Source organism: Leuresthes tenuis, unplaced genomic scaffold (assembly GCF_036924035.1).
Source record: "Leuresthes tenuis unplaced genomic scaffold, fLeuTen1.0.hap1 SCAF_16, whole genome shotgun sequence".
Classification (NCBI taxonomy): domain Eukaryota; kingdom Metazoa; phylum Chordata; class Actinopteri; order Atheriniformes; family Atherinopsidae; genus Leuresthes; species Leuresthes tenuis.
The window spans coordinates 19,822,309-19,836,920 of record NW_027325370.1 but is presented as its reverse complement, the minus strand read 5'-3'; the positions used below and the strand labels follow the sequence as shown (position 1 = coordinate 19,836,920).

Here is a 14,612-nt window from a genome sequence, read left to right as displayed (position 1 = left end):
TAGGATCTACTACTTCACAATCCAACTGTAGGCAGCCCTCAGCCACACACACTCACATACAATTCCCCTGTCCAGGTGAATTGTATGTGAGTGTTGGATGGTAACGGGAACATGCCCGGGCGCGAAGCTGACGGACAACCCTTCCAAGACAGCTCCCAACATGTTCTCCAGCCACAACCGTACAGCTAACCCTGTCTGACTCCCCCACCACAAAAACACACACACATTGTTCAGTCCTAAGCAAGGTGGTGGATCATGTAGACAACAGCAACACTTTTCTACTTTAAAACCTGATTTAAAAGAGGCTTTTGAGCTGAGAAGTGGCTGTATTGTGGTTTATTTAATCTTTTTTGTTGGTGGAATTCTTAAAGGGATGAGTGCAGGAAGGCGGCAAGGTAGGCAAACAAAAGAAGTTTATGTAGGAAATGAGGTGTGACATGCCGTTAGCTATCATGCTGCATGTGAACTGATGTTTGATCTCCAACTAGAGCAAATTAAAATTAAAATAAAATTAACTATAAACTGAAAGTTTTCATTTTCAGTTTGAATACTACTGAATACTAGTCAGTCTGTTAGTGCCCTCAGATTGAATTATTTAATAAGTGTGACTTCTGCTGTGACATCCAACTGTAAAATCAGCATGCAGGTTTTTTTAAAAGCCCGAAGGAGATCTGGAGTAACTGTCATCAGCTACTGACGTTTGGTCTACTATGGTATTTGATTTTAAAGTCAGGCATTTTTAAATCTGTACACATCATACAATACTGATACAAGTTTAATTTTTTACCTACTGTAGTTATAAAGTGTTGTAGATCTGATGCAAAAGCCACTGATTGTCTACGAGGAGACCTTTGTGGGGAAATTTAGATAATCAAAGTTTGTTTATACATTTTAAAGCGTTCTGAAGCATGTGCAAAAGAAACAAAACGCAAAAAAAGCTGTATGAAGCCTTCAGTGTCTGGTAAGGGAACTGTGTTCAGTGGATTCACTTAGGACAGCACTGACCAGGTCTGAAGACTACAAAAAGATCAAATAATTTTTTTGGCATCTTTTACCTAATCAAATCATTTCTTCCTCTCAAAACCACCTGTCATGTGTCTCATATGTATCTCTATCTGTTTTTAGGGGACCGTAACAGCTTCACCTGTCTGTGATTATGGTTAGAACAAGGAGGACTGCAAGCTTTTCTGAGTGAAGGCCTCTGACAGATGTCATTCATCTGAATCTGCTCCTCAGAGGACAGACAAGAAGTCGATTTTGGCTCCAGCAGTGTATCAGAGCCAACAAATCAGCCTGTGGAGGAATTTGTCGAGCACCTTATCTGGAATGTGTCCGGAAGATTTCATTTTGTGACTTAAAAGATTTTTGAAAATCAGATCAGACTGGATTTTTTTTAATGTTCTCCTCGGCTGCCCACAAAGACGAAACACTTTGAGGAACTATTGAGTTTTTTTTTTGCTCCCTCGTCACATATTTACAGTAAGATTTCTGATAGTGAGGTGCAGCATTTCTTGGGCTCCTTAGAGAGTGAAGTTGTCTTGCACTGGAGACAGTCATCCATCGACAGTCATGGAGTCTGTGGCAGCAAGAATGGCCATGCTGACGGACTCCCCCAACCCGTCGCTAAGATCCATGACTACTGTGACGACAGATGATGACTCTTACGTGAGCACTGTCAGCATTCCCTGCAGCCACTTCCTGTCAGCCAACATCGTCACAGTCGGTAGGTGTTTGCTTCTGTAACCTACGATTAACCTGCGAATGGTGATAAGTGCTTGTTTCCTTAATTTAGCAAGACAATGTGCCAGGAATCTGCTTATGTGTGTGGATGTGTGAACTCTAGAGTAATGGTTTGTGTTGTTTGTGGCTTCTGCTTTTTGGTGCTGTTAAAATGCTTGGATGTAGTTGGTTTGCTGAAAAAACAAGTCGTCTTTTTTTCAGAGACTTAAGAAAGTCTTAAGCCTTGATTATCTGATAGATTACCTTACAAAGTGACATCAGTTTGAAGTCTAGTGGACATGTCAGAGAAGCTGAGGCTGAAAGATAAAAGATGTGCTTACTGATTGTGAGGACAGGTCAGTAATTGGATTACCACCATCTTGTTGAATTAAAATCCAAGTCACAGTACTTTAAAATTGAAAAGAAATCTTATGTTGCAAAACTGTAAATGCATGTGCTTAGATAAAAGATAACATGCCAGTGTGGAGTTCAGTTCATCCCTGATCAGTCTAGCTACTTTGTGGAGGAGAGCAGAGTGAGTGTCAGCGATGGCCTGAGAGTGTTTGAGTGCTTTCCCTTAAAGCTTGATTTGATGCTAATCTAGATGAATGAGGTACTTTATGATTCAGAGACAAAATATTTTTTTAAACAAAAAAATTTGATTTGATTACAGTTTTTCTTGAACTTAAGAAAATGCATTCTGCATTATTCCATTCTTTACTTTGATTCACAAGGCTGGCACACATTTGTTGGTGAAATACTTTCCAGTTGCATTCCTTTACCACGACTCCAGTGTATATACAGTATCCTCAGTCAAACCGTCAGTCAAATATTCTGTAGGATTGTAAATCTTTAGCAATAACTTGGATAATAGAAGCTTTAGACCCTGCTGAGATGTGTCTATGGTGTGATTGGAAAACATTTTGAGTATCGTGTCTTTATATTGTGTTGTTATTGTTGTACAAACTGTATTAGCATCCAGGTACTCACCATAACACCTGTGATGCTATACACTGTGCTTAATTGATGCTTGACAGACAATTGTCCAATTTTCCTTCTTTTTTTTGGAAAATTCAAATGATTTCCAGACAGCAAAATTGATGGTGTTTTGTAAACCGCTTAAATGTCGGGGTTGGTTGTCAAACATTTATTGTGTTTACCTCATGGAGCTGATTTTTGTACCCGCTGATTTCATCACTAGATCTGACAGGGACCAAGCTGACATACTGGTTAAATGGTTTGTAGACTCAGCTTATTTGCTGCTGTTCAAATAGTGTAATTGTTGTGGTTCTGACCCAATATGATGTCTCATTTCTAATGTTGCTGTGAAAATGATGCTTTGTGTAAGATCTGTAGGATAATGCTTGCTATTTAGATTTAAATACATTGGCTTTTTATTGTAGAATTGGGGCAACAACCAGTTTATTGCAGCCTATTTGACTTGATTCAGCAGTCTGTGTAGCGATGACACTACATCTTTAACATAAAAATCAAGTTCTGATTTGTAACAGATCATTTTCGCTACCCTAATGCTTTATTTTTTTAAATTTGAACTGGGAATTTCTTTGTAGGAAATTTCAACTGTAATCCCATGGCTTCAAATTGAAAAGTTGGAGGAACTTCAACAACCCTGATCTCAAAATGTAACATGGCTGCCCTATGCATTAAAAAGCGCTGAAAGCTGATTTATATTACTGTTTTTATTGCACTTCAGTCCATGTTATGCATCATAATATCAGTCACAAACATAGTGCAGTCTTGGTGTGCAGGTATGGTGTTTATTAGGTGAATAAACACCATAAATTCCTTCATAATCAAAATAATAATTGACTGATCAGAGAACTGAATTACATTTGTTTTGATTGCATGTGAAAGACTATTAATAGCATAACTCTTGTATGACCTGTTACACACTGCCCTACACTAATAATGCAAAAATACTACATGTATGGGACTGCTTCCTTCTCATTGGTTGGATGAATAAAATCAAAGATTGTGTGGATGCTTTCCATAACAAAGTTGTGTAACTTTGCATTTTGCCACATCTGTAGTTATGCCAAATCACAGTTTAGGTCACTGGGCATAATATATCAGGGCAGATGAGGCAATGAGACCTTCCAAAGCAATCAGACACTTTCTTCTTTTCCTGAGGGTCTTTTCTCACATGCTACATGAATACAACTGATTGTATGTGTGTGTGCTCTGCATATTTCTCTCTGTCCTTTGGGGTCATGTGGTAAAGAACTTCCCAGAAGGGGTGAAATTCTCTGCCACAAGTATTCAAATATCGGCTGATGCTGAAAAAGTCGGGCTCACAGTTGAGTAGTTTCAGTGTATGAAGCCATGTAGGAAGTGGTTCATGTATAAACATTGATGCTCTGTCATTTGGATTTTGATCTTAGGGGTGGATTGCATGTCAGGATAAATGTGACAACGTGACCTGACTAAAGTATGAGTCCCCGGGCTGATTTCAGTCAGTTAGCTGTCAACATTCGGGAACACACAGGAAATATGATTGTTTAAGATTCTCAAAAAAGAATTCTGTATCTGTTTAAATATATATTTTCTTGTTGATCATGACTGAGTGGTGATCCAGTCCTAATCAAAGATCATTAGACAAACAGAAATTGAAGCTCTGCTTTGAATCGTTTAATCAAGCAAAGATTAATTTTCCTGCCACGGAGCTGAATGCTGCTTAAATAATGAGATGATTGCAAAGGTCAAGGGGCTAACAGCAGGGTTTCTGCTTCAGCTTTGTTTGTCTGCATGGCTGAAAAGGACACAGATGTCACTCAGCAGCAGTCAGAGAGCCTAATGCAAAGTCCTGCAGCATGAACATGACAAAGACGAGAGGCTTACGACATGACTGCAGCAACTTTCACAATTCTACTTTAAATTCTTTTTTTGGGGGTGAAAAACAAAGTATTCGTCACTCCCCCAAAAAGATAACTGAGCTTCTAACAAGGAATAACAAAGAAGTCACGATTTGGTCCACTTCTTACAAAATCTACATGGTTATTGTTTACACATCTTTCTGTTCGTGCCTCATAATTTGTATGTATGATTCGAAAAGCCGAACAAAGGCATTTAGCAATCTTGGAAGCCAGAAAATGTAGAAACTGTGCTTTTTTTTTTTTTAGCTTTTATTGTTAAACTGCTACATTAGTTTTAACACACTCTGGATGGAGACTGCGTTGTCGCATCATGTTAATTCACTGACAGTTTGCTCCCCTTAATTTATGATTTGATGGTTCGAGTGCAAGTCGTTAAAAATGGATAAAGCAGTTTGTTAATATCTGACATTAGTCTTTTATTTCTGTAAGAGATATGATAAAACGTTAGGTTAGGAGTGTGGTACAGTAGCAACTGTGAAGTACAACATCATAGCTATCAATTCAGACTTCTCAAAAATATTTAGCGTCTCAGACAAAATAGTTGTGGTTCCTCTTCGTGGGTTTGTTATGTCTGGAAGGAGACTGAAAAAAGATTTAAACTCTTCAGGCAAAGTTGATTAAATCTTGTTGGGATATGATTGTGATCCCACTGGATAGATGTTTTGACCATTATTTTTCAAAGATTGAATGCATACGAATGCGACGTGTCAGATTTTGAAGTCAAAAGTGATGTCACACTGTCATACAACATGAAAAATTGAGAATGGGGGAAAAAAAGAATCATTATATATTTTCAAATCAATATAAAGTCAATGGCAGCCCCTGTTTAAATGTTTAACAAACTTTTAATCATTTTCACTGGATTTTTTTGTTAAGATTATTTTTTTATTTATGGAGGGCTATATTTTCCAGTGTCACATTTATATACATTTGTTTTGTTATAATAAGAGCTGAGGGTGACTGAATCTGTTGGGAAAAACGGCAGAAAGGAACACCAGCTAGAATCAGACTGTAGAAGTGATTTAGTTTTTCACAGACAGCAATTCATCTTCCACTTCACCCTTGCCCCTGAAATGAATCACTCCTGGGGCTGAAGAGAGTGGCGGCTGTCTGATTAGAGGCACTGGGTCTCTGATCTCTAAGGAATTAATTTTAGACTCCAAAATCTTCACGATTTGTTAAACTAAAATATTGTTCAGTGTCACTGTGTGCTTAGTACGTACGTCAGGATTTATTGAGACTATGTGACAAATCGTTTTTGGTTTTGTGAGAACATGCACACTTTCTGCAGGATTAAAAGTGTTCGACTTGCACTTTGATATTCAGCAAGCAGCTGACCTCAGGCTGCTCAGTGGCTTCAACACCCTGTGCACGCTCTCGCTCTAATTTGAAACTTGTCAGTATAGTTTAATTTTTTGGACCTCATGTGATGGACGGATCTCGACACCGTCTCTCTCACCCAGAGCCTTCTTTAATTTCATGTCCTGATTGTCACTCCACTCAGCAGCTTGTTAGTTGAATCATATTGCAGGCAAAGCCAGTTATGGTGGAGCCACTGAGTTGCTGAAATGAAATAAAGTTTGGATGTATTAATTGTAAGTGGCAGAAATGGACTCTGCATCAATGCAGTAACAGAACGGAGTTGAGCCTACTTGAAATACTAGCATACATAAGTTGGTGATTTCTGACCAATAGCAAACAATAAAGTGTCACAGTTACCTTACATTCTGCTGTAAAACTCAGAGGAAGAGGCAGAAGAGTCTGCTACCTTACAGCTCTGAGAAAAAGAAGAAAATGACCAGATCTGAGGTAACTTTCAGAGCATTGCAGTTTCACCACTTGTTAAAGACCTTGGAGCCAGTTTATGAGCTTCCACCACATACTTGACTTTACAGAAACTCTGCAGCTAATCTAAGGCCCAGGTGAAGGTCGAGCTGGTCAAATCACCATTTCATGCCATTTGTATGTATGTAATATGCAGTTTGTACAATACTAGGATAGATCACTCAGACACTGGTCTTTAAAATATATGGATTTTTTAAAATATGATTGAAATTTTTTACTGATGAAAGTTTAGTTTTTTTTTTTTTAAGTACTGAGTAAAAAGGAGCTGATCTGACTGCTTTAATTTATTACTGAAAGAGTAGCTCTATGAAATGCGCTCATGACACATAAACTGGTCAGTTAAAGGAAACAACAAACAGAATTTAACCCAAAATCTTTCAGATGTATCACATGTCAGAACAAAAACTATTCTTCTCTTTTAAATTGAGCTTTCTACGAGGATCGTGTGAAACAAAACACTGGTTTAATGAGCGTCTCTCTTTCCCATTGGAATAAATACTGTTTACGAAGTTGTGTTTTATTATTTAGTGCAAACTGACATGCATGCATTCCTTTATGCATATCAGTCCATCCATCCATCCATCATACTCATCATTGAAAAAATAAATAAATTAAGATTTGACACTCTTTGTAATTCCTGCACAGAAATCCTGCTCTGAGTCAAGAAGTTAGCAGATGGAAAGAATAAACGTGTGAATGATGGATAAGGGGGGCGGCTGCAGGTGTTTGAAGTATGATTGCAAACATTTGCTGTGTTTACCTTCAGCCCAAAGCCTCCAATTTTGCCTCCGCTGTAGATTGATGCTGCCTTCAGATGTAATTAAAATCCATCTGCCATGTCCTAGTGTGGTGAGCCGTCTGTCAATCTTGGTGCAAAGTGCTGCAATTCCGTGTGTGTTTGTGTTGGAGGCGGTAATATTGACTGTATGGCAGAATGTGAATTGGATAATATAAAGTTCAGCATCTTTCAAATTTGCTGCACTATAGTCCTCATGACTGCTTTTCATTGAAGGCGTTTAACAGCGTGTTTGTTGCTGTTGTTTCATGCAAACATGGCAGCAGATGTGCTGCCAGATTTATCCATAAAACCCCCTGAACTGCTTGAACATCACAGTCTGTGCTATTAAACAGCCTTTTTGCAAGATAAACCACATGTTTAAGGGCACACTTCTCCTGTTTGCAACAAGCTTTTCATCCATTTTCTGGGTTTCTTGTTTAAGGTCTCATGATGCCTATTTCTATTAAAGTCTGTGAGATTATCAGGGATGGGTATCATTAAGCTTTTAAATGGACTACGTCTCTTACTCAACACTGCTCATCAATTGGTTACCTTGGAGGGATTCCTGGTTCTTTTTGACATTTTTAAAAGAAAGAAATGGATCAGATTGAACCCTGTTTTATTATTGCCCGAGTCTGCTTTACTCCTCACCTTTGGGTCGAAAATAATCAGGACTTTTTCTTTGACAGTGTTATAAATGTTTGGCATTCATAATTTTATGGAGGAAAGTGCTTTGAGTAGGTCATCTAGTACTGCCATTGCCGACAGAAAATGGGAATGAGATTGTGTTGTTTTTAAGATACAATTTCATCATATATATGGTAAAAAGTCTCTAAATGTCTCTAAAGCCTTTTTTACACTGCCCAAAAACTCATAACACAAGCTTACACCTGGCTGCTGAGTGCAAATTGTATTACTGCCATTCATTCCCACATCAAATGACTCTGCTATAGTCCTAGGTTTTGATAGCCTCCAGCTCAGCGTGGCGTTGATAGGAACACAATATTCAGGTACACATGCTGATTCTGCCCGAGGATGTTGTAGTCTGGGCTACATCGGTGAGTTCAGCTCACTTTCCTTGCAGAAACACGTTTACCAACCATAAAGTCTCACATGGAGGCTTTGGAACAGACGGCAACAACCTACGGGCACAAAGAGAGGAGATTGATCAATTTCACCATCTATAAGGCAGCTGGAAGCTCACTCTCTGTGCCGCTGTGTTGGGTTGACATCCAGGGTCCTGGTAAAAAATAATGGTCCAAATATTTCAGCGAATCGTGATTATTTGAAACTGTGGTCTAACATGACCTGTGGGATACAGGGTAATGACAGCCTATCATGGTAGTAGCTGTGTTCTGGGAGGTAGTGGCCAGTTGTTGCCCTTAGAGCTCTAAGTGTAAAGACGCTGCTGCTCCCAGTGTTTTAGAGGCTGTACCTGGATTTAAAAAGCCTGTTTAAACACTCTCTTTTGGGATCACAACATTTAATATCTAAAGTATCCTGGTTGCTTTTAGATTTGATGTTCAACAGTCGTAATTTCGCACCAACCACAGGATCAGATGATCTAGCTGCAACTTCCATGTTTGGTTTGATCAAAAAAGTGAGCTTTGTTCTCTTATTGCTCGTATTCCTGTTACAACACTAGCATTGGTTTAACGTCTGTGGTTTATATGCAAGTGGAACCACAATGATCAAATTCCCCTCAATTCATACATTCTAGGATTTTTATCTCAGAGCTAAGATAATCTTTGAAACCACCAACATTTAGAAATCCACTACAATGCTTGAAAAGTTTAACATCTGTGGTTTATTTGTGAGGATACAGTGAAAGATCATTCCAGATCCCATCAGCTTTTTAGTGAAAACCAAAGGTATTACTGCCTATATATAAATATATACAGTAATGCCTTTGGTAAAATCTGTTGTGTTGTTGGTGGTGTAGGACACAGAGCTTCAAATAAAAATTTGATTGGTTTAATTAGATTTTCCTGTTTTTAATTAGATTTTCCTGTTTTTAATTCAAATCTCCCTGCATTTTTTTTTTTACTTTGGCCATTCTCATTAAATGTGATGCTGTGACCCAATAAAAAACTAATATCTGACTAATGAGTGTTGTGTGCATCTAAAACCTGATATATCTTAGTGCACTTCTCCACAGGGCTCCATTTCCATCTAAATTGGTTAAATATCTTCACAATTCCTTCCTACGATAGAAACCAAATGAGAAGCACAGATAGACTCAGAAAGCACTGTGAAACAGACTGATAAACTTCGTTTGGCTTATCTAATGCAATTGTGTGAAACTGGGAGAACAAATTATCCCAACTTTATCCTAATTTGAAGCGGATACAATTGGAATATCACTGGACTCAATCATTCAGTCAGCTGTCACTCAGAAGTCTGTGGTTTAAGTCTGCAAAACTAAGAAGTGGAGAGAAAGTTCACACTTTGAACATTAAAGGCTGACTGAAGTCCAGCTGCTTGCTGGGTCTGGTCACTTCAGATCTGTAGAGAATATGAAGACGTTTGAGCAGCAGCAGAAGCTTTTCCTGGAGCTGTCTGGGGGGAAAGGTTCATATATTTTTATTTCAAATAAGACTTTCAACTGAAACTTTTGGGTTTCAGCAGCAAGACTTCTGCAGGGTATCCAGGAATAGCAGCAAAGATCTTTACTCCCTCTCATGCTGGAATGGTGCAGAAACTCGCTGTGAGCAGTGCACTATATGCTCAGTCTTTTCCACCTATGTCTTTACCTTCACCAAGCAGTTCATGGAGTCAATTCTGTTTATTTGTTTGAATTATAAGGGTTGTGGCTTTGACCAAGTTAGTAGTGATTAACTTTTCATATTGATGTAGACTGAGATCTGAATCCAGGAATACAGCTTTGGAGGGGATATGTAGTCTCAAACCAGCCATGTTTTACTGTACCATTTTCTCAGAGAGGGTGTTAGGAATTGTGAGGAGTAACTTTTCTTTCACTAACAAAACAGGCAGCCAAATGGGGGCAGTACAGCTCCCTCCCTTTAACAGCCAATTTCTTTTATTATTAGCTAAATGAGATGTATTGAGAGTCTCTCAGTCTAATTTTCCACAAAGACAGACTGAACCCTAATTGAGCCTTAGCTTCAGACTCATAATGGAAGACTGACTTCTTGAGGGATGATTCCAATAATTTCAGCATTTCCTCTGTTTTGTTGGTGGAAAGAGGTCTGCGGTTAACGTGTTAATTTCCATACTGCTTGACTTGAAACTCTAATGTAAAGTAATCCACTTAATCCAATTTAGGGACACAAGGGGGTTGAGCCTATCCCTGCTGCCACTGGTTGGGCAGGAAGTGGGGTCCACCCTGGACGGGTCGCTTGTCTATCACAAGGCCGGAAATCATTTATACTAATAGTGGTAATGCAGTGTGGCGTCTTCAGGGAAATATGTTGCTTTAAAAAGAAGTGGACAGCGTTTTAACAAAGTTTTTTTAATTTATTTTTTAACCAGCAGCAAGAGCAAAACCTTTGTTCTAGGACATCATTGCAGATGGACCTTGCAAAAAACCCCACAAATATGTTCAGTAAAAACTTAAAACTGACTCATCATGCAAAAGGATGTTATACACTAATTTTAAGCAATTTCCATTAGGAGATAATAGCAATAGAGATAGTCAGGAAGTGTCAGGACAGAAGAAGGAGAATGACACGAAGCAAAAGTTTTTCAAGCTGAGGACTTGGCTAATGATGAGAATTTTACCAATGTCATATGCACCATTACCACTCAGCCATCGGGTTATTTTTGCTGCATTTTTTTATAGGTATCACTTATCTGATATAGTGAGTGGCATGGCTGCACTTTGTAGATGTTCCAATTTTGGAGTAAATTGGATGCACCCAGACACACATTCACAGTTTCCTGCATTTATAAGTGAAATGCATGCCCAGATATGTTCTCAGTGCTTCTTGAAATTGTATCCTCAGCTGTCCTGACATTAACATAATTAATTCAGTTACTGTGCATAAATTGAGTTGTATTTGTGCTTTTACAACTGTTTTTATGTTTAAGTATGCTATGTTTAAGTATGCTATATATATAATATATATGTGTGTGTGTATTACATATGTAGAGTCTGGTGTCAGTTTGCATGGCTCATGTAAACCTAATGCGTGTTTCTTTGTGTTCATGCAGTAAAACACACTCCTACTCCAAAAGATTTACAGCTTTCTTTACACTAATATCATTATCTATTGGGAAAAATTTGCCCCATTTGCAGCTCTGTATTGCTTGAGCTCTACTGTGTACGGTGCCATTTACCAACTGCTAATGAATATTATAGTACACTCTAATGGTAAAATATCTTAATTTGTATATAATATGGAGGGTGGAGAGGGGTGAGGTGAATGTGAGGGATAATGAAGATGATATCATGCAACACTGAACAGTGTGTTGAATCAGGCAGGATGTGGTAAAGCTTCAACCTAGATAAAATCAATCAAACGCTCCCAGGAATTTTTTTTATCAGAGAAGGACTTTACTGTGTGTTTTCGAACGATGTGTGACTGTGTGTATTTAATGCTGATTAAAGCAACCAAGAGCTTTTATTCAGCGTAAAGTGGATATGCTCTGATTTTACACATCAAAATCAATGCATCCATGAAAGGGAGTTTTGCCAGAAAGGAAAGAACAACCCTGATGTCAGAACAAATAGCTGGGTTAACATGGCATACATGACACTGACTTATTGTATTATTATATTGTAATTTTACCAATGATGTGACCATGTATTGTTCTTGTATTTGCGTGTTAGTTCATTGTAAAGTCAATACATTGCTCTAAAAGTAACACGCTATAGCTTTTAAGCAGTATCAAAGAAGTTTGTGAACCTTGTGTGCTTCTGACTTATTTTGAAGTACGCTGACTTTTGTCATGCACTGCCCTGGAACGCCCGGGAACTGAGATACCACAGTTCATGATTTTGGTTTCCAGAGTTGAATAGTCTTATTGCAGTGGGGATAAATGACCTGCAATTGTGCTTCTTCTTCCATGGAGGGTGCATGAAGAAGCTTCTCAGGGCTATAACAATAACAGTGTGGTAGGAAGTATGGTCCATCGTGGATGTTAGTTTAACTAACAACCTCTTGTCTGCCACCTCCTCGATGGTGTCAAAGGTCCCTGTTTCCCCCTGCCCAGCACATCCCGACTTAGTGAACCACAGGGGCCATCACAGCGTCATAGGAAGTCATCAAACTACAGACTCTTGGATTGTGGTTGACCCTCTAGCTCCTTACCACTCTGTATGTATGGTAAATGCATAAAGTTCCCTTTTTCTTTCAGACTACGACAGGAGACTCCCCATTTTATTGAGATTCTGATTGTTTATCATATTTTTTAAGCAGGATGGGACGGATCACTGCAGCTTTTAAAGACTCCCAGCCCTGAGGCCACTAACCTGAGAAAAACATTCCCTTATATTGTGGTGGGATGACAATGATGCTGTTATATTTGGTCAACCTCAGGTATTAGCAAAACAGTAATTATATTAATCTCTATGTCTTGGTTTCTAAAAGTCCCAACAATGAAAGAAATGTGTTGGCTTTCGTCTGTCACTCAGATCTGATAAATCTCTCTAGTGAACATGCTCGAGGGTTAAGGAGTGTGTTTGGAGGGGCTTTTCATGTAGACTGTCTGAATAGTCGCATAGTAAGCAAGACCTCACAGAAAAACGCCACGGGGCATAAATCCCAATTTAGAGGAAAACACAAGCTTTATTGGCGCATCATGTCCCCTGCCAACCTGAGCTCATGCAACACAAATACAGAAACCAGGCCAACATACATTTTAATAAATGAAAAATAAATGTTGGAAGCTCTAGCTCTGTCAGAGAACCTTAAGATGTGGTGATAAAGGACCCAGGATAAATGTAGCAGGAGAAGTATAGCCCGAGTTTACCACACTGTAACTAATCCACCATTGCTGGGGAGTATTAATTGGACTAACACCATTTTTGAAGGTTCAGGTTGTGACGTTATGGCCAGTAAAACTGCAGCATGTTTGTAACCACACACAGAGTTCACTCTTGGGTTTTATTCTACTCTGCTTTTGATATTGATTAACTGCTAAATACTACAGCACAGCGTCCGTCGAAAGGGTGCTCATATTTTCCGCTGAACTTTGACAAATCCAGGTGTCACTTATGTACATGGGGGGAGGCTAATAACACCATGAATAAGCCTCTTGTGTAGATATTTTAAATTTCAAGTACTGGACATGCATGTTATGACTAATACCCGGATAATGAACCATATTTAGCATCCCATTTTGTATGTGTTGGACAAATGGTAAAAGGTAATGCAGCTTGGAACCTGAATCAGAAAATAAGTGATGTGTTCAGACAGGCTTTGAGGAATCATAATTCTGACTGAATTATTGCAAGAATTTGAATTACAGATTTTACATTTTGGTAAAATATTAATTAATGTACCCAATCACTCAGACAAACCTAAAATGTCCACTGTGGCTGTGGCTCAGGTTGCTGTCTTATCTCTGAGCTCTGTCGGTCAACATAGAAGCAGTTTTACTGAGATTGATATAAAAAGGTGCCAGTCACAAATTCCAACATCTTTCCAAAGAACGTTGCTGGAAACCTTATCAGAAGCCTCAAATTAATTTGCAAAACAAGCTGAAACGATGGTGTAAGATAAGATAAGATAAGATAAGATAAGGCAAGATAAGATAAGCAGCAAAAGGATAATCAAAAAAAGGATATCAGCCAGGTGAGGGGGTGTTATTGTACTCTTTGGTCTTGGGGTTCCTTGTACCTTGAACCTCCACGGTTGGAAAAGTATAACCAAAACCACCATTTTTCTTTAAACATAACCAATATTACAATATTTCGGATAGGAGTATTGATGGAGACTGTCAGCCGCTTTCTAAAACCTTCACAAAACTTCTTTCTAACTTTGAATCAGAGGTGGTGTTTCATTGATCAAAAGAAAAAAAAAAAATCAATGAGTCTAAAAAGAATCCGGCCAGTGATGAGGGTGCACCTAAACATAATTGGCTATATGATTGCAATTTGTGGGAGACAGAGTGGCCCCATCATCACCTGTATGAAGACAGATGATTCTGGTCCTTGGATTGGAACCAGATTTTGTTTTGGCATCACCTACCTTTTGTCTAAAAGGAGGATTAAGTAGACTTCTTGAAATGTTGCCACCCTGCACTGAGCCAATTGCTAAATGCATGAGTCAAGCCTCAAAAAGAAAATGTCATTCAGTGGCTGAAAATCTTTGTGTTACACTGATTTAGGTGAATTTGTAAAGAGTGACAGATGAGACGCTCATTTTAAAAGAGGGGTCAAAAACAGAATTAATGAGCAAAAATAAACCCAC

At 38.6% G+C, this 14,612-nt stretch overlaps 1 protein-coding gene across 3 annotated transcripts in view; it reads left to right on the top strand.

Annotated features, from left to right (window-relative positions):
* Positions 1 to 1,375: 1,375 nt before the first annotated feature.
* Positions 1,376 to 14,612, top strand: part of plch2a (phospholipase C, eta 2a) — a 167,426-nt gene continuing 154,189 nt past the window's right edge. For all 3 annotated transcript variants that reach the window (XM_072366619.1, XM_072366620.1, XM_072366621.1), the window contains exon 1: positions 1,376 to 1,723. In XM_072366619.1, coding sequence (XP_072222720.1) covers positions 1,570 to 1,723 — 154 coding nt within the window. In that variant the 5' untranslated portion in view covers positions 1,376 to 1,569. The remainder of the gene's footprint in view (positions 1,724 to 14,612) is intronic.